Genomic DNA, 21,117 nt, shown 5'->3' with positions numbered 1-21,117 from the left:
CACAGAGCAGGAGTTAGGTCTCTGCATGCATGGCGATGGTGGGAGTTGTGCCCCCTTGGCAGGCAGGGCTTGAGTACCCAACCCCCTTGCATGCATATTGAGGACTGTAGCGAACTTACTTTTTCTTCTGGGCTGCTCTTCAGTTGTGCTCTGTTAACTTCATTTAAAAACTGACTTTATGAGAAGAATAACTGAAATCTGTATCCTTTTAAGCTTCTATATTTAATTACAGTTAAAATGTTGGCTGATCTGGCATGTAAACCATTTGCCGTTTGACATATTCAAACTAGAAAATGCTTTTTACACTTTAAAATGTTTCATTTTTGGAGAATCAAAGTATGTAATTTGGAGGGGGGTGGCAAAGGTGAAATATGAAGAGATGGTTAAAGCCCTGATAAAAAGTATAAAAAGCTGACAAGGGGACTTGAGCCAAACACATTGGATACCAGTTGAGAGCCTGATTGAGCAGATGTAAAACAGCAGCTTTGGATAAGCAAAAATCGTCACTGAAAGGATACCTATTAAACCCAGTTTACACAAAAGGTCACTTGAAGGATTTCATTCCTGTATTGGAAAGCAGACTGCTTCCTGTGTCTGAGCAGCCCTATCTTTATGTTCACCTAATCCTCTTTGTAGGGAAGTCGGAGGGAGTTCTCACTAAAATGCAAAGAAGTTAAAATCATTTTTTTAAATCCCTGAAGGCTGTAAGCTTTATAACCGCCTCAAAAGCAGGGCAGGAAAAACCCCACTAAAACCTCTACCTCAAAACCAGTTCCAGTAGGGTTTCCACACTGAGCTATTATAAAAAGTAATTTGCATGGAAAGACTTACTTTCTGATCAAGGCATCTGCCATCTGGGAATTGTCCCCCCCCCCCCCCCCGGAAGTTGGATTCTGTCTTAACCCAGCTAATGTCAAGGGCAAATAAAAAAATAAGGGGTTGTAGAAGTGCTATTAGATGCATTGCCAACCATGAATTAGCTGTGCTGCTGCTGTTCCTTTTCTAAAAAGGAGTTTCCTGGGGAAAACACATCAGAAATCAGCCAAAAAGGAGAGACCACAAAAACCTCAGTGTGTGAAACGACTCCATGTTGTTAAGTTATCTTTGGAACTAGGCAACATTAACAAGGAAGTTTTCTCCGCTGAGGACGGAAGAGAAGGAAGTCTAAAGGAATAACCACACAAAGCTATGTGTGGTTAAATCCACTGATTGCATTGAATCAATGGACTTCACTGTGGAGTTAAGTGTGCCTGATTTTGTGCTGAATAAAATCAGACCCTTCATGTCGTGACTATCACATGAGGACCATTATATGCGCCACTCACAGACCCTTTTGCACAACCAAGTGCGGGATGTGATGCACCCTTCTCCCGTCCAGTAGCTGTGGCTGTAGGGGTGGAGCATTCTGAAAAGCAAACACTGCATCCTTTCTCTGTGACTCTGGAAGCTTCTGAACAGGAAATCATGTGGCAGAAGGTTCTTAATGAAAAGCTCAGTTTTCTGTTCAAGAGGAGTTCTATCTTGTGCATTTGAAAGCTACTTACCACAACCTGCTTTTTATTTTAATTGATTTCTGCTGCCCTTCCTCTCTAATGGTTGGGGGCCTGGTTTGTAGAATGCGGTCCTCCTAATTGCCTAATTGCCTTCAAGGTCTGAGTTTCCCCCAAACCCAGTGTATTCCTTCTGCATCTCCTAGCTTAGGCCTCCCCATAGCTGTATCATTGTTGATGGGTGTGATGGCTCATGGCTTGAAGCAGCTAGATGCAGGGAAAGCAATCCCAAAAGAAACTACCTGCTGAAAGAACAAAACTTTCAATTGCTGAAATTATGTGACTACCCCATCATATCCCCTGTAGCCCCGCTGGCCTCATAAAAGTCTGGTGGGGTAGGAAAAAAGACAAACCATCTGTATTTCTAATAGTTCCCTGTTTTATTGCAATACATCAAAGTAGGTTAATATTAAGTGTTACCAACATAAAATATTGGTGACCTGTCATTTATTACATCATTGACTGATCCACCTTAAATATTTCTGTGCAATAGACTCTACATCATTGTTCTGGAGCAGAGAATCTCTTACAATGTCCTCTACAACATTGAGGGCATAAATCAAAAATAAGAGAAGAGTGAGAAGAGGCAAAAAGCAGAAATCTTTTCCCCACACGCACACTTGTCAGCTTTTATACTCTAAAACAAAACAAAAAAGTGATTACATCTAGGCCATGCAAAACTGTACAATAATATTACAATGAAAAAAAAATCCCTAAAAATATATTTTTAAAAAATAAATGATATGAAACCATCATACATAAAAAGGCAGGTATAATTACTGTGAAATACCAACACTGTTTTTGGTTGTGGATTGCTTCCTCATGAGTGAAAAAAATTCTTATGTAGGATGGGAGCATTTATAGAATGAAGAAGACAAGGTGACAAGTCATGTGGAATTGCCTTAATGCACAACATGGTCATAGAAGTTGAAAATCTACAGCATATTTGATCTCTGAAGGCCCCTTGTAGACTAGTTAGAAGCTCAGAACCCTATTCCAGGAAAAGCCTGATGACTGTGATTTTGGAATGAAACAGGCTTGTGCCCTTATTAGCCTCTAGGCAGAAAGCCTTATTGCACTGGGCTAAACTTTTGTCATGAGCCTCTCAGTGACATTCACCCTGAGGCATATGCACTTCCTAAGGTCTCCAAACAGGGCACCTGTATATGGAACGTAGCTTGGAGAGAGGTAACTTTCACACCTGTGGTGAAACGGTGTAAGGCTAAGAAAATCCCAACAAGCCTGATTTCAGATTCCCAATTTCTTTATGACTTTGCAGGTGGGAAAAAGAATTTGAGGCCCTGCTTACTGCACACTGGCTAAAAAAGACAGATAATTTTCTCACAGTCGAGACCTTAAAACTGCCACCCCAAATCCAATCACCTACCCAGGTTTGCATCATTTCAAAACAAAAACTTAGTTGTGCTCAGGATACATCCTCTGGTGAACCTCATGCCCAAAATACATTATTGCATTCCATGCTTATCGTGTGAAGATATCCTGCTGCGTTCAAATACCTGAGAGAGTAACACAAATATCAACTGTATTTCCCCCCCTCCCCGCGCAAAACCAAAACTGTTCTAAAAATAAAATAAAATGCAGGTTAGGAACACGAAACCACATACAAATCAACTTTTAAGAAGCCAGCGAATGAGACTGATTCAGCAGTATAAAAATGGATATTATGACAGGAATGTGTTTTGAAAAGAAAAAAGTAATGATATGTATAGGTTGTGTGTGTTTAATATAGAAAAAATAATGGAGCTGTACAATCTGAGGTTCGTTTACAATCAACACCTGATTTATTGAGCCTCAAGAAATGGGCTAAAAGCGTAAAGAGGCAATGACTGAGGTGTCTGAATTAGCCCAGTTAGGGAAATAATAGCCTCAAACTATGTACACAAAGGTGTCATCAGATGAGTCAGGATTCAGTTAGAGACTATGAAAGTGCTTGGAGAAATGTAATCAGGTGTGCCTGGAAACTGAGCAATGCCTATCAGCAAAGCTTAACTTCACCAGCCAACCATTTCAGAGATATGTTTTCAATTCTGCCGATGCTCAAATGTGTCCATAATGTACTAGGAATGCATCCTAGGTCGGCATGAAAAGAAGAATACTTTTAATTTGTGAAATGGACCAACGTATAAAATGTAACTCTTGGGATGCTAATTTCTTCTCATTCTAGACAGGTGCCTTCTTGTCTAATTTTCTTTCTCAGGTGGAGCACAGATCAATTGCCACAGGACCTTGCAAGGACGTCTAAGGTAACTCCTGAAGTGGATAATCACTTGGGCCTACTGTGGATTTCAAGCCCTGGCAGCCTTAATCAGATAACCTATTTCCCACTAGTTGTATTTCAGAATTTCAGAAATAACTAAGACCAATCTCTTCAGAAGTGTATAGAACAGTGGGTGGGCATGAGTGATGGGAAGAGAAGTAGAACCTTTTAGTAGCCAGTGCTGAAGAAGTAGTCAATGGATTTTAAACTATGCCTGTCCTTGTGCTCTTAGACATGCTAATTTCCTGCTCAGCAAAACTGTCAAAACTGGCCGCTATGAAATGCAGTTTGCAAATCTCTTGTTTATACCTGTGACAACAAAACACACACCATCAACTTGGAGATTCTTGACAAGCCAAATTCCACAGACAGGATTAGGACACCCTACGCAGTAGAAAAAAGCTGTGTGTCCCCCCACCCACCCACAACTGTTCCCCCCAGTATAAAATAGCTAAATGGTAGCTTGGGGTGTGGCAGTCCACTTAATGCAGAAGAAGACACAGAACCAACAACTAGCAGACTCAATACAGCTAGATCATGAAAGACAACGCTCTGTATCTCAGAGTACTTCTAAATCAGTACCTTGTATGGTGGTAGCTGACATTTTGCAGAGGGAACCTGGGAAACACCATTAGTTGCACTTTTGTTGTTTGGTTGGAATGGTTTGATGAGAGCCATGAAGTGTTACCAAAACCCAGAAGACTAGTATTCTAAATTCAACACACACCACCATCCAAACTCTTATCCGCTTGAGCTTGGTCACGTCATAAAGGTAGTAATGATCCCAAGGATTAGAAAAATCACATTCATCTAGTCTCAAATCGCAAACCGCACTCAACTTGTTCAAGAAGGAAAAGGAGGAGGCAAGTGGACTTTTTCTATTGTTTTGTTCTTGCCCTCCATTTGCAGGTTGCACTGCTTGCTACTGTTTATTTAGGTGGTGATGGACCTCCACTGTCTGCTCTCTCCAGAGAGGAATGCTTTGCCCTGCCAAGCGCTTCTCTGTGGGATCCAACCGTCACAGTATTTCACGGCAATAATAGCACTGAACACACCAGGTCAGGCCCAGTGGGAGAGCAGGGATGACATAATAAACATCTTCGGAATAGGCGTCCTGAGCCACCCGGCGTTCTAGCAAATTCTGAAGACCAACAGCACGTTATAGCCTTCAGTGAGCTAGAGCACCAAGTTATATATTTAAAAGATTCTATTTCAAGACCAGCGCTGTTTGAATTTGGCTAATGTAGGCTGATCACTAAAATTTGGAAAGTCAACTTACAAGCTAGTGGTTACTGGTATTAACTGGCCAGATGGGCTTGGAAACCCAGCTCCAACCGTCCCAAAACTAGTTATCTCTTTGCGCTGGCTTTGGCTGCATTTACTTCAGTTTTGCTTGGGGCTGAATACTGATTCTCTGCAAAACTGCCCTTGAGCTCACTTCAGGCTTGTCGACCAGCAGATCATGAGTTTTGCTTGTACAGTGAAGCAGACAGTAGAAGAGGGAGATATAGTTAAAAAGTGAGAATTATGGCTTTAGTTCATCTACTGACAAGAAGGTAATGTTACAGAGAACATTGTGAGGATGGAATCTCCCTCCAGGCTGTTTTTATCCAGTGCCATGTTCTATATCCAGATCACATCCTCAATCCATAGATTATTTAGTATGAAAAAGGGAACAACACAAGTCTTCTTAAATTAAAGGATCTCTTAAATAGGAATCCATCTTTCGCTGCATCACAATGCTTCTTCTTTTATTATATACATATGTACTAACTCTTAATTTTGCGTATTTACTTAAACTCTACTGTAGTAAAATATGCATCATTTCTTTTTAAATCAATAAGGATTTGCTGGCAACAATCAGATTGACATTCAAATAGAGTGGTTGCTGAAAGCGTGCGTTATCTGCCCCTGCAGGGCAAATTTTGCCCCATCACCAGAGATGGGTGGGTGTTGCTGTGCTAACTCTTGAAAAAATACAATGAGATACTGTGTGCCTCAAAGCAAAATCTGGTTCTCTCTTTCAGATTCTGTTTTGGTCAGTCTAACACTACTATATTTTGTTTGGAACAGTGGCATGGTGTGGAATATACCCATAAAAATGGAAACAGCTGTAACCCTATGAAATAAAATAGATACTAATACAAATATACCAATATCTCTTGTATACCAACCCCTCCCCCACTCTGCCCTCCTCAAGGTTTTCTCTTGCTTGCTGCTACTTTTGAATCGGGGGGAGCTTACGCTGCTTGTGTCAGAGAAGACAAGATATGCTCTCTTCCTCCCCTCCCTCCCCTAGTCTCCTTTTGGAGGGAAGCTGGGGGGCGATGACAGTGAGAGCAAATGGAGAGTCATGGGGACAGTAAGCTGCTGAGATGTAAAATCTGAGTGCTGAAGCAGTTCATGTGTCCCAACTTGCGTGGTCAGAGCTCTCCAGGGAGAGGCTCTTGGTCTTGTGAGGAGAGATGGGGCTGGGAGGACTGCTCAGGTTGGAGCTGTTAGAAGCTGTCGAATGCCTTGGAGAGTCAGAGTCCTGCAGCCCAAAAAATGCAAGAGAACATATCAGTGAGCGGGAGCAGAAGAGGAAGGCCTGGGTGGGAGTAAGGGGAAAGAACTGTCTGGAACCAAGTGACTGCCCTGTCCCGACACCCCACACCTTAGCACACGAGGGAGTGATACCAACTGCTCTAACTTCTCAAGAGGACGCATCTCATATTGCCTCCCAAGTACAGTGGCTGGGAGGGAACAAAACACCAGAAGTTATTTTCTTGAAGTGCACCACTGAGGGCAGAGCTGGCCGGTGTCCACTTGGGGTTGGTAGGGCGTATGGGAGAGAGACCAACAGTAGGTGCAACCAGACTCCAGTTTTGTCCCCATCCAAATCCTTGCGGAGTTGTACAAGGAGGAGGAAAGTTAGTAGGCAGTGCCAGCACCTGGACTCCTTGTAAGGAAGAAGGCAGGGAAGTGTGGGCTAGCTGAGATTGAGATTGGTGGGGCAGCGCCCCATCTGCTCAAATGAACTGGCCTCCATTGATTCAGGGCTGATTCACATTTTGCCTCTATGCAAGCAATGCTCCCAAAGATGCATAAGAACATTTGCACATAGATCATTAGCACAATACCAGACAGACACCTGCCAGATATTAATGCATATGTTGGATTAACTTGGAAAGGTGATTCATATTTTTGTTGCTTCTAATTGGTTTAAATGTTTTCTCCCTTCCATTTGTTTTCTTTCTCTTGTTTCATGACTTGCAGGAAGTTTTGGCAGCGGTTTTGTACAAAGGGTATCACTCTGTGTTATTTGTTCTGACATGAACAACTCATATAGATTACTGTAGATTTTTTGCAAAACATGCTGCAAAAAATACCTTAATGAGAACATCGCTTTCATTGTGCAAACTGCCGCCAAGGACAGCAGCGTCTGTCACAATCAAAGCAGCCACTGCTGAGAAGGAGTGGCTGTATTCACAGGAAGCTTGATTCATAGAGAACTCTGCTGTGTGAATGCATCCTTGACTGCATCAACTGGCCTTAAGCTGCAGGATAACAAAGCTGCTTGTGGACTGGGCAGGACAATGCCAGTATTCCTCCATTGGCAACCAGCCGTCTTTATGACCAGTTTCTTCCTGCCCCTGTCAAATTCTACAAACTAATGTGAACCAACATTCAGTAAAAAATCAGAATATAAATTTCCTTATTGCAAAACTAGTATAATAGAATATGGACAAAAGTCAAATTGATTTCAGTGGGAAAATGAAGCACATGTTAAAATATTTCCAGTGAAATCAGTGAGACTAAAAACTTAATTTTGCCTAGATTCATGCCCTGCCTGGTTACTTATTAGAGGCAGTAGTAATTCTCTTTGATGCACCACTAGCACTTCTTGTGCCAAAGGAAGAAAAATCTACAAGTGCTGCTAACAAGTTTATTATCTAAATCCACAGCGTTTCAAGTCATACAGACTCCTGCCTTGGGGATTTCTATTATATTTTAAATAGGAAAATACTTTTTCCTTCAGTAAAACCTGTGGTTATTCTTCCTGGGGTCACTGTCCTGTGCAACACTTCTCTATCCTTTTGTTTGAGCACAGCAGAGTAAAGAACTTGGGCTCTGTGGAGCAGCTTCCCTTGCCTCCCCACCCCTCCCACGTGATACCCACCTCTCGCTCATAGTCCCTCGCTGGTGCATCACTGCCTTGGTCCAAACCGCCAGAGGACAAGGAGCCATCCGAAGGGGATGCCATTGGCTGACGCTTTGCTCCATAGCTACCTCCAGAGAATTCCCTCCGCAAAGCACTGCCATTTTGTGCAGATGATCCTAGGAAAATACCCAGGGATTTAGCTACATGAAGGCATACAAATATGAAGGCATTAGAGCTGTACGCTCTAGTAATTGTTTTCCTGAAGCTAATTTTTGTTGAACTGCCTGCTTCCATTTCCCAGCTGCATCCTCTGTAAATTATTTAACAATTATTCATCGAAACACACACCCCAGCACCAATCTGATTTTACACTGGGCCAAACCACCAATTATACTAAATGTGTAATTTGACTTCGCAGTCTCTTGGTTGCTATTGTTTTAGTAGTGTTTTATTTGTATTTCTTCAAATTAATCCCCACCAAGGGTCTCAACATAATAGGCGTTTTGTATCTGTAACAAACTTCATTTCTGCAAATAAGAATTTCCCCTCATTGCCTTCCTACATACTATGTATCAAATAAAAACTATTCTATTTACTTGGATATTCAGTGGTCTTCAGTTACTTTTATTTTACTGCTACTCTTGTTATATTGTTGGAATGTCAGTTTTCAATGAGAGTCTTATCGGCTGTGTTCTGCTAGATGCTAATATTGTTTTATGAGGGGGAGAAACAGTTGTAAGGTGCCTTGAGGTCTATGATTGGAAGGCAGGAGTCAAAGTATTTGAAACAAACAATATTCCCAATATTTTTTTCTGGTATTGGACATGTGCCAGATCTGTGCTGGTGTGGGGTACCTTAACAACAGCACTGGGCAGTTTCAAAAGTCACTTGTGACACCATGTTTCTTTGCCTTCCCTCCCCAGTCCAGTCACTTGTATATCTGTGGACGGACTCTGCATTATATGTCCGAGATAAGGTGCAGCAACTTACTTGCCGCCAAACCACTGCTAGCACTCATGGAGCGTCCGGGTTCAGTGCGGGATTTTGTGATTGATGGAATACTGACAGAACCGCTAAACATGGTCCGACTTTCCTGAGGTCGAAGGTTCTGCAAAGAGAAATAGGAAAGAGGCAAAATCATTTACAGTGGAAATACCAAGGTTATCAAACTACAGTCCAAGCAAATGGTCAAACAATGCCTTGGTCTCCAGGTTATCTAGGCGGCAGGTAGGCAAGACTGCAGAGGTTACTTTCTATAAATAAGCACTGTGGATGGAACCACACAGAATGCAGTCAGCAGCAACTGCAAAATGCTAATTTGTATGTGGCAGTAAGTAGCCAAATATGCAAGGTTTTCTCCTAAATTCTGATATTTTCTTAGGCATTTGAAACCTATCACACACCCTAGTGTAATGTCTTCAATGTTAAAAGTCTGCATGGACGCAGACAGCTAAGCAATGTAGCCAGACTAGATGCTATATAGCACCTGCTCCAATTATTTACTATCAACATGGATTTTTGCATCTCCCAGTTCTCCCACTCTCTTTACTACATGTCAAGATTATTTCACTTTCAAGGACTCTTCTGAAACACATTGGGTAGAAAAAGAATAGGCACTGAATTTATCCCCAGGACCACCCTTTCAGAGGGTTGGAATGATTCAGACACTAACAATCCCTACAAGCTTAGAGTACTTCAATATGCTGCCTCTGAAGAAGGCTCAGAAACTTCAGCTGGTGCAGAATTTGGTGGCCAGCTTGCTCACTGGTGCATGATGGTTTGATCATATTACACCATTACTGGCCTGACTGCACTGGGTTCTAATTAGTTTCCCAGTTCAAAGTGTTGGTTTTGACCTATAAAGCCTTAAATGGCTCAGGACTGCAACACCTCAAGGATTGCCTCTCCCCATATGAACTGACCTGGACCCTGTGATCACCATCTGAAGCTCTTCTTTTGTGTGCTGCCGCCTCAAGAGGGCAGGAGGGTGGCAACACAAGAGCAGGACTTTTCTGCAGTGGTTCCTCTTTGGTGGAATGCTCTCCCTAGGGAGGCTCACCTGGCGCCTGGTTTGTTTCATTTCCCCCTTGTTTTTATTATGTATTTTGTGGTTTTATTCTGTATTTTTATGCTGTGAGCTACCCTGAGATATTTGGATGAAGGGTGGTATACAAATTTAATAACTAAAAATAATAATTTTTACACGGGTCTTGAAGGAGACACTTGTTATCTGCTGTTTATTTCAGTACCTCCTGATTATTTCAATTATATTGTGTTTTATTATTGCACTGATTGGCTTATTGCTTTGTGTACTTGTAAACATATAAACCCTGTGTACAGTAAGTGACAATACTTAAAAACCCAATTTAAAGGTTACTGTGAGTTTCAAGTTACACGATTGCCACTTAGTGAAGCTATTTTTTTTTGAGAGGCAGGATAAAAATATATTAAATAAATAAAATTAAAATAAGAATAATTTTTCAGGAATTATATTTCATTGCATTTTTGTTTTGTTTTTCAACAAATCAGTAATAAGCACATCTAAAATTAGTACTCTGCATGCATTCAAATTTCAGAAATGCACTCTTATAATTCATTATATTGGTCTTTAACAGATAGTCACAGCTTATTTGATTATATTAGTATTTATTTGATTATATTCAACTATCCCCTGTACAAAATTGGAATAAATGGCATATTTTAAGGATGTATGAAATAAAAGGTTTTTCTGTGTTTGAGTCGGTGATCTAGCATTCTGTTGTTGTTGCATATAACACATGATTCTATAATGCACACTTCTACCATTAATCTATTGCTTTTCTGTTTTTCTGTTTATGCAATGCACCAATTAGCATCTGACAGGCATAAAGAGCTAAGTACAGTGGTGCCTCGCAAGACGAAAAGAATCCATTCTGTGATTCTCTTCGCCTAGCGGTTTTTTCGTCTTGCGAAGCAAGCCCATTGACGGATTAGCAGATTAGCGCTATTAGCGCCTTTTAGCGGCTTATCGTATCAGCTGATAAGCGGCTTAGAAAAAGGGGGGGGAGAAAAAACCCCCACAGGAACTCGCAAGACATTTTCGTCTTGCGAAGCAAGCCCATAGGAGATTCGTTTTGCGAAGCACCTCCAAAACGGAAAACTCTTTCGTCTAGCGAGTTTTCCGTCTTGCGAGGCATTCGTCTTGCGGGGCACCACTGTAATCTTAATTATTGTTTTCTGCTTCTCTCATTGAACACTTTGTTTGCCACCTCTGCACTGTATGTTTATGATCCCACTTCTCAATTAAAAGATTAAAGGTCAGTTCCTTGCTTCCCCAAGTCACAATAACAATGTGATCAACAACTCTGGGTATCCTCCTGGCAGGAGGAAACAAAATATGGTTATAGGATGAAGCTGACTGCTAGAAAGCTTTCAATTGATTCAATAGCCACCCGAGCTATCCAGTAAGCAGTGAATCTGATACAGGGATATTGCAATTTGGGATATTGCAAGGAGGAATGATTTTAGACCTTATTAATATGAACTCTGGAGGATGAGGGGAAGAGTCAGTGCACACTGATATGCAGAGTAAAAGAAGCAGCTTGCAAGCCCATCCCCTTCACTCAGAACGATGGGCATTTACTGATGGTGGTGATGACGACGACAACAACATTTTTCTTATACATTGCCCATCTGACTGGGTTGCCCAAACCACTCTGTGTGGCTTCCAACAAAAGTACAGAGCGAATGGGGGTGGGGGGAGAGAAAACCCATCAAGCATTAAAAGTGTCGTGAAAGAGGGCTGCCTCCAAATGTCTATGAAAGGTTATAGAGTTGTTTAACTCTGACATCTGATGGGCAGGTGTTCCACAGGGTGCATGTGACTACCAAGAAGATGCTCTTCTGCCTGGTTCCCTGTAACCTCATTTCTTGCAATGAGGGAATCGCCAGAAGGCCCTTGGAGCTGGACCTCAGTGTCTAGGCTGAGTGATGGAGGTGGAGATGCTCCTTCATGTATACTGGGCCGAGGTCATTTAGGGCTTTAACGATCAGCACCAATATTTTGAATTGTACTTGGAGCCAATGTAGACCTTTTCGGATTGGTGTTATACGGTCATGGTAGCCACTCCCAGTCTGGCAGCCACATTCTGGATTAATTGTAGTTTCCGAGTCACCTTCAAAAGTAGCCCCACATAAGAGTGCATTGTAGTAGTCCAAGCGGAAAATAAGTAGAGCATGTGCCATTCTGGCGAGACAGTCTGTGGGCAGGTAGGGTCTCAGCTGGCGTACCAGATGGAGTTGGTAGACAGCCACCCTGGACACAGAGTTGACTTGCACCTCTATGGACAGCTGTGGGCCCAAAGTGACCCCCAGGCTATGAACCTGGTCCTTTAAGGGCTGAGTAACCCTATTTGGGGAAGTAGATCTAATGACCACAATCAATTTTAAAACAAGGTGGAGGCAACTATTACAGCTGCAGGTATATGAGAAAGATACACTCATTTTATTTAACTAAAAGGCAGAGTCCATCTAATTCTTAGGTGCTCTTTACCTCAAAGCAAATGCCTCACTGCTCTTTTCTTAAACATTTGTATAACTCACTGCTAAGATCAGAGAACAGAGAATGAGAAGCTTTTCACGTCATGCACAAAAAGAAAAACCATGGTTGCTCAAAACAGCAGTTAGGAAATGGTAGTGAAGCTTAATCCTATAGCATCTCCTTTAAAATACCGATGTTATTCTTTTAACAGACCAAAGAGGTAAACAAACGAATCTTCAGAGCAAATACATCTCAATGGAAAAAATACATTTTTTATTTATAATAACAATTTATATATCCTGCATTTCTGTCAGCAGGACTGAAATGTCATTCTTTTGAAAGGTAGAAAATATAAATTTGATTGCAGCTCACTGAGCAGTTCACTCATTTAACTTCAGAAAAGAGAGGCAATTTACTTCACAGCCACCAAATGTAAGATGCTTTCTTAGAAAATATAGCTGGGTCATTCAGTGGGGTCATTCAGTTCAGTAAACAATCTTGCTGGCAGGAGAATTATGCGAAAGGACACAAACGGCAACAAACCTGAAGCTCAGCCATTTGTCCAGCCTTATTGTTCTGTGATTTGAGGGACACCTCCCTTTAGACCAGGATTGTTAGGCCACAAATAAAAAACATTTTTATGAAGTACCTGACAGAGCAAGAGCCTACTTCTACAGACCTAACTAGAAATAAGAAGAGGCACAGCCTCCTGCTCCCTTAAATGGCGCCCCCATTTCTCCAGTCCTGCTTTATCAGGAACTCCCTTCCCTTCCCAAATCCACAAGGCGCAGGAGTTCTCTGTCCTCTCTTTCAATTCCATCTCCCAGTTAAGTCTCTCCCTGAAGCTCTTTGCCTTCACCTAACATTTCAAGAAAAAGACTAAGATTTCAAGGGGGGGGAGTTATGTAAGACTGCCTCTGCACATATATATGCCTCCATCTCTCCTTTCTTCCCTCTGCTGCCTCCGCAAAGTTGGAATGTAGACTGCAAACTCCTCAAGGCAGGGCACAGGGTTTCCTTTTTGTTATAGGACCCTGTACAGCAGCATGTACATGGACAGTGTGGCAGAAGTCATGTAAATCAGATCAGATTGATGTTCCTATTAAGTGGACAGAATTCTATTACCATACTGAAATGCAGAATTCCAACACTATACACAAGGTTATCTCTAATACATAGGCCTCCTTCTGTCATTTGGCATGCAGCCATCCAACTGTTTAAGTCGTGTCTGTTGCAAAGAAAAGCCACGGGTGTGAGTCTTTGGATACAGCAACAAGCTTTCCATAATTATCAGATAAATCCTACTGAGATGCACCCCTGGGCTTCCTTCAAGTCCCCTATGAATCTATTAATCTCAGTGGACAAGGGGACTGTGGGGAAGCATGCGCAATGTACCGAACATGTTTTAGGACACCAGTCTCCTCACTGTGGGTCCTTTGAACTGGGAAACTCATGTGAAATTCTCTGATGAATTTTAGTGGGATTGCAAAAGTTGTTTTGAATACTTAGTAATTTTGGGAAAAGGTCAAGGACTTCTACTTTGGTAGATGCCCAAGTTCACACCCCTCGTTTGGGGGTTACAGAGAAATGTAGCTGAAGGGAAGCAAAAGGAAAAAAAGAAAGACCCAGACACAAATGAAGCCAACTACAAAGCTGAAATCTTGCCAGATATTAGCCAGGCCAAAAAAGAAGGAACACCACACAGTGTTAGTAGCAGGAACACCTGGCTGAACAATTCATACCCTTATATTCATAAAGGCTGGTGTACGAGGGACAGAGCGTAGAGGTGGGGAATATGCACGGTTTATGGAATCACGGGAGAGGAAATTTTCAGCTGAGTTAACAGTCATGTGATAGATGTGCTCGAAGTTGCTTGGTGAAGAGATGAGATGGGAGTGATGATGAGAGGGTGGATAAGGGGAGCTTGGCTATCAAAGACAAGAGAGATACAGAGAGCAAGACAGAGAGAGATAGAGAGACAGAGAAAGAGACAGAGACAGAGAAAGAGAAAGAGAGATAATGAGGGAGGATATCTGTGATCTTAGGAATACAAATCATGGAGCATATGCTCATAAAAAATGAGGCTTGTAAATCAACAGGCATATTTAACATCTGCATACTGCCTGACCCATTTCCAGAGACTGCTTTTGTACATACACAACCACCATCACCTTCTTATTTTAGAATCTCACTCTCCAAAGTACTCCTTACAATCTTGAAGAGAGTGAGCAGTGGCATGTGAACTGCAGTCTAGCATATGCCCTTCTCCTGCCTTCAGACATTGACATGTACTACAAACATCACAGTTAATTCTTCCCTCCTGGCTCACGTTTGATCAAATCCTGTCCCCTCCTTACCCCTACCACCTGTGCTACTCAGAGTGGAGCTTCACTGGAAACTCACCTGCTCACAGCCTGCTTGAATTAGCAAATGGACTGAAAAAGGCATGATGTGTTACTAGTGACTTCTATGATGGCATCACGCCTTGGGTGGTGCAAGGTAGGTCAGGTTGCAGAGGCTTTACTTTCACAGTCCCATCTGAGACACACAAATGGGCTTAACATACATGGTATACAAAGGACCAGACATTCTCACACAGCCAATTCAATCCGACGATAATATGTGATGTACATATTCCACTGTACAATGGGGGAAAAATGTGTGGTATCGAAGTCATAGAACAGACCCTTTTTAAACCTACAGAATTAAGTTAGTCATGGGTTAGGCCTTGGCCAAGTCAAGGACTTCATGTACCTTTTTTGTTGCAGGTTAGATGACAAAGTAGTTGTTGTATTATTATCCATTGTGTACACCTCCCAGATTTATGTGGTCTAGTTTTTGAATAACGTTTACTTTTATGAATCTATAGCTTTTTCTCTTTTCCCCTTTGCTTTCATTCCCCTTTGTTAACAAAAAGAAAAAGTGTGAACATCACAAAAAGAAAGAAAATAAATCCTTTTCCACACAGGTAAACTAACAGGGGGATAGCTGCTGCCAATCAGTGTAAACAATACTGAGCTAGATAGACCAAATGTCCAACTCAGTATAAAGCAGCTCTTGATATTCCTTATGTATTCCTGTATCTATATATAAATGTATTGTAAGCCTTGTAGATTTTTAAAATGTCATTTATTCAATACATAATTTAATAACAGTTTACCCTGCAAAATCAGCTCCATCTAGTGGTAAAAAGCTAGATGCTGAAGTGTATGGGGTTTTTCTTTTTCTTAAAAAAAGAACAAGACTGCCTTTAAAACTATCTTAGAAAAATAAACTTTCCCTGAATTCATTCATAACAAAGAAGCGAATGGAACATAATCCAAAGAGACCCACGATCTGACACAAAATTAACAGTGAAATGCTATACGTGTCTACAGAGAAGCAAGTTTGACTGAACTCAATGTGACTGATGATCACAGGACTAAAACAGACAAATTAAGAGCAATTTTCATTATTATCTCTTGCAAACCTACACCGATCTCATATATCTTGATGCAGCTAATCTTCCTAAGAAGCGCCCCTTTTAGTAGGCATCCCCACCACTGGGAAACAACAGCCCTGTTTCCAAATGGTGCACTAGAATACATCCCTCACTCAGTGTGCTGGGGACAGCTATACTAGAATAAAAATATGGCAATATAAAAACCAAGCCTCCCTTCCCTAGCATGGTACCCTTCAGACAAAGGGAAAAGTATAGATGCTGGCAAAATCCTACTCCCATTTTCTTATTAATAAACGAAACAACTGCAAACATTTGATTACAAGAAAACACAGTACCGGGGGGGGGGGTTACTAATGTTTTTGGCTCTATCCTCCTTCATGTACCAGTCATCCAAACATCTAGATACTCGGGGGGGGGGGGGAGAACAACCCTGAATGTACACCCTTGTTTACCAAAGCATTCACAAGCCCATCAGTTCCCCTACATGTACCCTCAAATGTAGATCATGTTCTAATTTCAGTGTTTTCCATATAAGAGGAAAATCCTGTAGGAGATTTTGCTTAAGGACCAGCTGTTAATTTTAATATACTTTACTGAAGAACTCTTGCTTCCTACTTGCTGCTACCATGGAGCCCAATTATTCAATTAGAACTGCATATACACAAACAGGAAGACCACCAGAATTGTATGACCCATCAGGAAGGAAAACGGTGTATCACATTACACTGCCATCATATTTCAGACTCTTTACACACTGGCTTTGTTTGCATGTAATACTAAACCATGATTGAGTGCTGTGCAGACGAACCTGAACAAGCCTGAGTAATGAATCGGGCCCACACAATTTCCCCTTCTCTTCCTGTCCACGTGGATGATGACTTCCATGGGGTTCAGTTTCACTTTTACAGAACCTCGGTGTAGCATTTCATTAAAACAAACTCTGGAAAGTTTCATAAGAAGTCAACTTCAAATAATGTCTTATCCACATACCACAGGGCTCAGAATCCTTTTCTGGCTGAAGTTGACAGGTGGGCAGGGCCACCCACCAGCCTATCACCTGACATCATAGTGACCTCAGGTGACGCCTCTCTTTGAAGCCCCAATTGTCAGGACTTCAAAGCAAACCATGGGGCTTTCAAACAGCCCTTCTTTAAATATCCTTGGGCAGGGATGTTTATAAAGGGCTTTCAGACATCCTCCCCCTTCTGTTTGTCCTTCAAGCCACAGAGGCTTATAGGAAAAGTGGAGGGGGAGGAGATTGGAGGCAGGCTCCCATGTCCTTGGAGGGCACCTCCACCTTGCTCCTTCATACTTCCAAAGTTTGAATGCCTTGAGCAAGACATGTTCCAGCAGCTGATGCGATGGGAAAATGCCTTCAAACACCCCCTCTGTGTGTCTCTTTTAAACTGCACACCTTGCTTGAACAAAGGAATAGTCGAGAGCTTTGGGTCCCCAGTTGTTCCTTTGATGTTCTGCCCTTACCTGCCTCACACATAGCATGGGGGTGGCTTCTTGAAAATGGCCTTATGGGCCCAATGGGGAGGCCTGGTGGGCAACATTTGATCTGTGGGCTGGAGGTTCCCACCTCTGATAAAGCACTAAATAGCTTAATTTTGTTGTTGTTGTTGTAAAAATGGAAATATCTGCTGCAGTTGATTCGTTTTAAAAACCATTAGCTTCAAACTAATTGATGCATATACCTTGGTTACTATACAGAAATAGTGTCTTTGCATACTGATAAATCAGGCGCAATGTTTAATTTTTACTGAAGTTTAATAGAAAAAAAATTGTAGGGACCCAAGGAAGTCAAATAATTTACTAGTATGTTCCTGCAAGCATTTGAATAAGATCCTCTTTTGCCTGTTTAATTAGAACGATGGCAAATTTTTAACAGGCAAAATCAGCACAGCAACCCTAATGTGGGGAGAGCTGTCATTTACTATGTTGGTGGGGGCAGGGGATGCTTGAAACCTACAGAATCATGAAAATATGAGGAAGAGGACTCTGTGTCTGGTATATATCATGAGGGAAGACCACAGGAAAGGGTAATCCTTTATACTGATAAATCCTGGGCTGTGAATTTTGCTGACTGCACATATGAGAAAATAAACAGTGAACTGTTTCTTAGCACCTGCCGTGATCCTCTCTTCTCTCATGTCCTCTTGTATAGCTCAAATAATTTAGAAAAATATGCAGGAAAAGAAAACAGAATGCTTTTGTATATACAGCAGGGAAGAACAGATAATATGAAGATTTGGAGAAGAAACAAAAAACTGGTGGGGCACTTGTGTGTCCTGCAGACAGAAGCAAGAACTTGGCCCAGTCTGCTATTTTGCTGAATACTGAACTTCAGGGTGACTCACCCTTTGGGACCCAGGACACATTTGGAAATCTAAGAAACTGTTGTGGTCACATTTCATAAGCAAATACTGTCGATGCTCAGAGCCCACCCCCCACCACAACAACAGGTAAAACACCTACACCCGCCAAACAAATACAACACAGACTAAGAAGCAGACCAGCCTTAAAAAAAAAAATTCCCCAACCAAAGCACCCCCCCAAACAATTAAAAAAATGGGAGGGGCAGGTAGCCTGATTTCTGCATTTCACCAATGGCTGTAACTGTTCAAGAACTATTGTGTAAGCTACCATGAGGTTACTGTGTGGAATGACTTCCTTAATACTATCTGAAGAAGTGTGCATCTGAAGAATGTGTGTATCTGAAGAAGTGTGCATGCACACGAAAGCTCATACCAAGAACTAACTTAGTTGGTCTTTAAGGTGCTACTGGAAGGAATTTTTTTATTTTGACTATGGCAGACCAACACGGCTACCTATCTGTTCCTTAATACTAGTTCTGAGTTTCCATATCCATTAATTAACGTAACTGTGGAACTGGTGTGTCCAACAGATGCAGCCATTGACATTTAACTGTTAAACGTTAACCTTTATGGGCACTGCCAGTAAACTTGGGCATTGCCAGTGACAGGTTCACCTTGTGGTATCTCTAGTTAAACTGATTTTAGGAAGAGGTCTTTCCAAGCACCTATTGTGTGAGAACCTGGAACATCACATCTAGGCAGGACAGACAAGCTGGCAAGATGGGAAAAGGACTTAAGGCAGCTTTCTATGTTCCTAAGATTTGTATTTCTCTATTTTAATCACTTTCAAGCCCCTGCCCATGAAAGTCACTTTCTATTTCATTAAAACCTTCTAACTGTTCAACTCCAATTTATATCACAATTTAATGCCTATATGTTCATTTTATCTACTATATATAACACTAACATCTATGTGTGGACACACTCTCATATACTTACCATAGGTAGATCTTTAAGGATTTGTATACCATCTCCTGGGCCCATGTGTGCTATGTGGTTAAAGTTAGTTGGATTAGAAATTAATTTATTTCTCATTTCTGGATCTCGTAGCATCTCCCTGCAAGAGAGGATAGCCAGGTCAGGTATTTTGTCCATCAGGATATTTGTAAAAATGGTGAAATATATATTTACATACATATTCATATAAGTTACTTTAAAACATAAATAAAAAAAATATCTGGCCAGGTTTCAAAGGAGGGTAACTTTAACTTCTGGTGTTGATTCTATGCCAGCTCTCAGCCTGATGAAAGGGGAAAGGGTCAGGAAGAACAGAAGTTTGGTTTAAAGCCTTAAAAGCCCATGCCCGTAAAAAGTCCATAGGGCTACTGAGACTCAGAGAGGGAGTTGAGACAACATTCAAGAAAAGGTGCAGTTGCGGGCTCAGTGGTGACCTGGCACTGCAAAGATGGAGGCAGAGGTGAAGGACAGAAGAAAAAAGAAGAAGAAGAAGAAGAATTAGAAGAATATTGCACTACCCTTCACATTTAACTGTCACAATAACTTTAAGAGTTTGTAAAGAAAGGTGCCATTCTATTGTAGGATACAAAGTAAAGAGTTCTCTGCATCTTTGAAAAGCAGAAAGCATAAAACTAGCCAACTGTACAATAAGTGTTGCTATAATAGTTTTACAGAAAGAAAAGCAGATCTGGCTATCTTTACCAGTGAAAAGGTTGGCAATTTGAGAAGAAGTTCTGTTCTTTACATATGTCTTTCCTGCAGTTACATGTAAACTTCTATGGATGGAAAGAACACTTGGCCAGAAACACTGAAATATCAGTCCTGTGCTTACTGAAAACATTTTCTTAATATTCAGAAAGGTTTGTAGTTTTTTCATATACCCCAAGACACCATTTTCCAAGGTGAGCCATTTGTTACATAGAAGCCACGCAAGGGGATAATTAAAGAAATAACATCTAAACACTGAGGAATGTTACAGAGTATGGGATGAGCATTGCCAAAAAGTACAACAGCAACTAGACTTTGAAAGTAATACGTATGCATAATTAGTAATGTAATCCTCTTTTGCAAAAAATTTTATTATCAATCTTCATATATACAGTATATGCACATACACGCACACGCAAATGTACATATATACAGTACATGGAGGCATGCATTCAGAAAATTACAGTAATTGTTTTGCACAAGGATTTAATTTTAAATGGACTAAGATTTTTAGACTGGTGTTTATACAAAGTATGTACAAAGAGTAAATGTAAGGGAAGAGAGACAAATGTCTGTTCTAACAAAAAAACTACATTGACAGCAGACAAGCAAGTCTTCAGGGCCTACAGGCATGTACAGAAGACAAGTACAGGTTGAATACCGACCTCCTCTGTTGCATCCTCTCCTCCTCAGGCACTCTGAATGAGTAACGGCGTTTGTTGTTGATATTTCGGACCATTTGCTTCCGGCTGTTATCAGATGTCTCAGGAACCACCAGCTCATCACCCTCTAGGAAAGATGCAAAAAACCCAGCAGGTTCCATATTAAGTTAATTAATAAAATGGTTAAGCTACGTATTTCCCCTATTCTGGGTTTTTATCTAAACAGAGCCCCTGGGAAATTATATAAACAAACAAAAAAATAACGTGCAAGCATGCTTTACATAAGCTATGGCGCTTGCCACCCCCCTTTTTAAGTTGGGGAGGGGGCAATTTAGAGACATTAAGTACAAAGGGAGGAGGGTGCTTAACCTGTTTCCTTCCTACTGCTTCTCCAGCCCCAAATTAGCCACCCTCTGAGATTCAAACATGGGGGCAAGGGAAGCAAGTGGATTAGGGATGGCAATCTTTTGAGCAGC

The 21,117-nt window shown here is 41.3% G+C and overlaps 1 protein-coding gene across 6 annotated transcripts in view; it reads right to left on the bottom strand.

Moving 5' to 3' along the window:
- Positions 1-1,911: 1,911 nt before the first annotated feature.
- The window catches only part of CDC42BPA (CDC42 binding protein kinase alpha), a 153,650-nt gene continuing 134,444 nt past the window's right edge, over positions 1,912-21,117 (bottom strand). For 3 of the 6 annotated variants that reach the window (XM_083496010.1, XM_083496011.1, XM_083496012.1), the window contains 5 exons: positions 20,645-20,768; positions 19,254-19,371; positions 8,963-9,080; positions 7,991-8,148; positions 1,912-6,361 (listed from right to left, as the gene is read on the bottom strand). In XM_083496010.1, coding sequence (XP_083352136.1) covers positions 6,230-6,361; positions 7,991-8,148; positions 8,963-9,080; positions 19,254-19,371; positions 20,645-20,768 — 650 coding nt within the window. In that variant the 3' untranslated portion in view covers positions 1,912-6,229. Of the gene's footprint in view, positions 6,362-7,990; positions 8,149-8,962; positions 9,081-9,101; positions 10,845-11,164; positions 14,420-19,253; positions 19,372-20,644; positions 20,769-21,117 lie in introns of those variants that run through there. The other 3 variants (XR_014524283.1, XR_014524284.1, XM_083496013.1) reach the window with 2 other exon arrangements.

Source organism: Podarcis liolepis (assembly GCF_965112155.1).
Source record: "Podarcis liolepis genome assembly, chromosome: 3".
NCBI classification, from domain to species: domain Eukaryota; kingdom Metazoa; phylum Chordata; class Lepidosauria; order Squamata; family Lacertidae; genus Podarcis; species Podarcis liolepis.
Note: the sequence above shows the minus strand (reverse complement) of the source record. Positions and strands in the feature narration are given on the sequence as shown.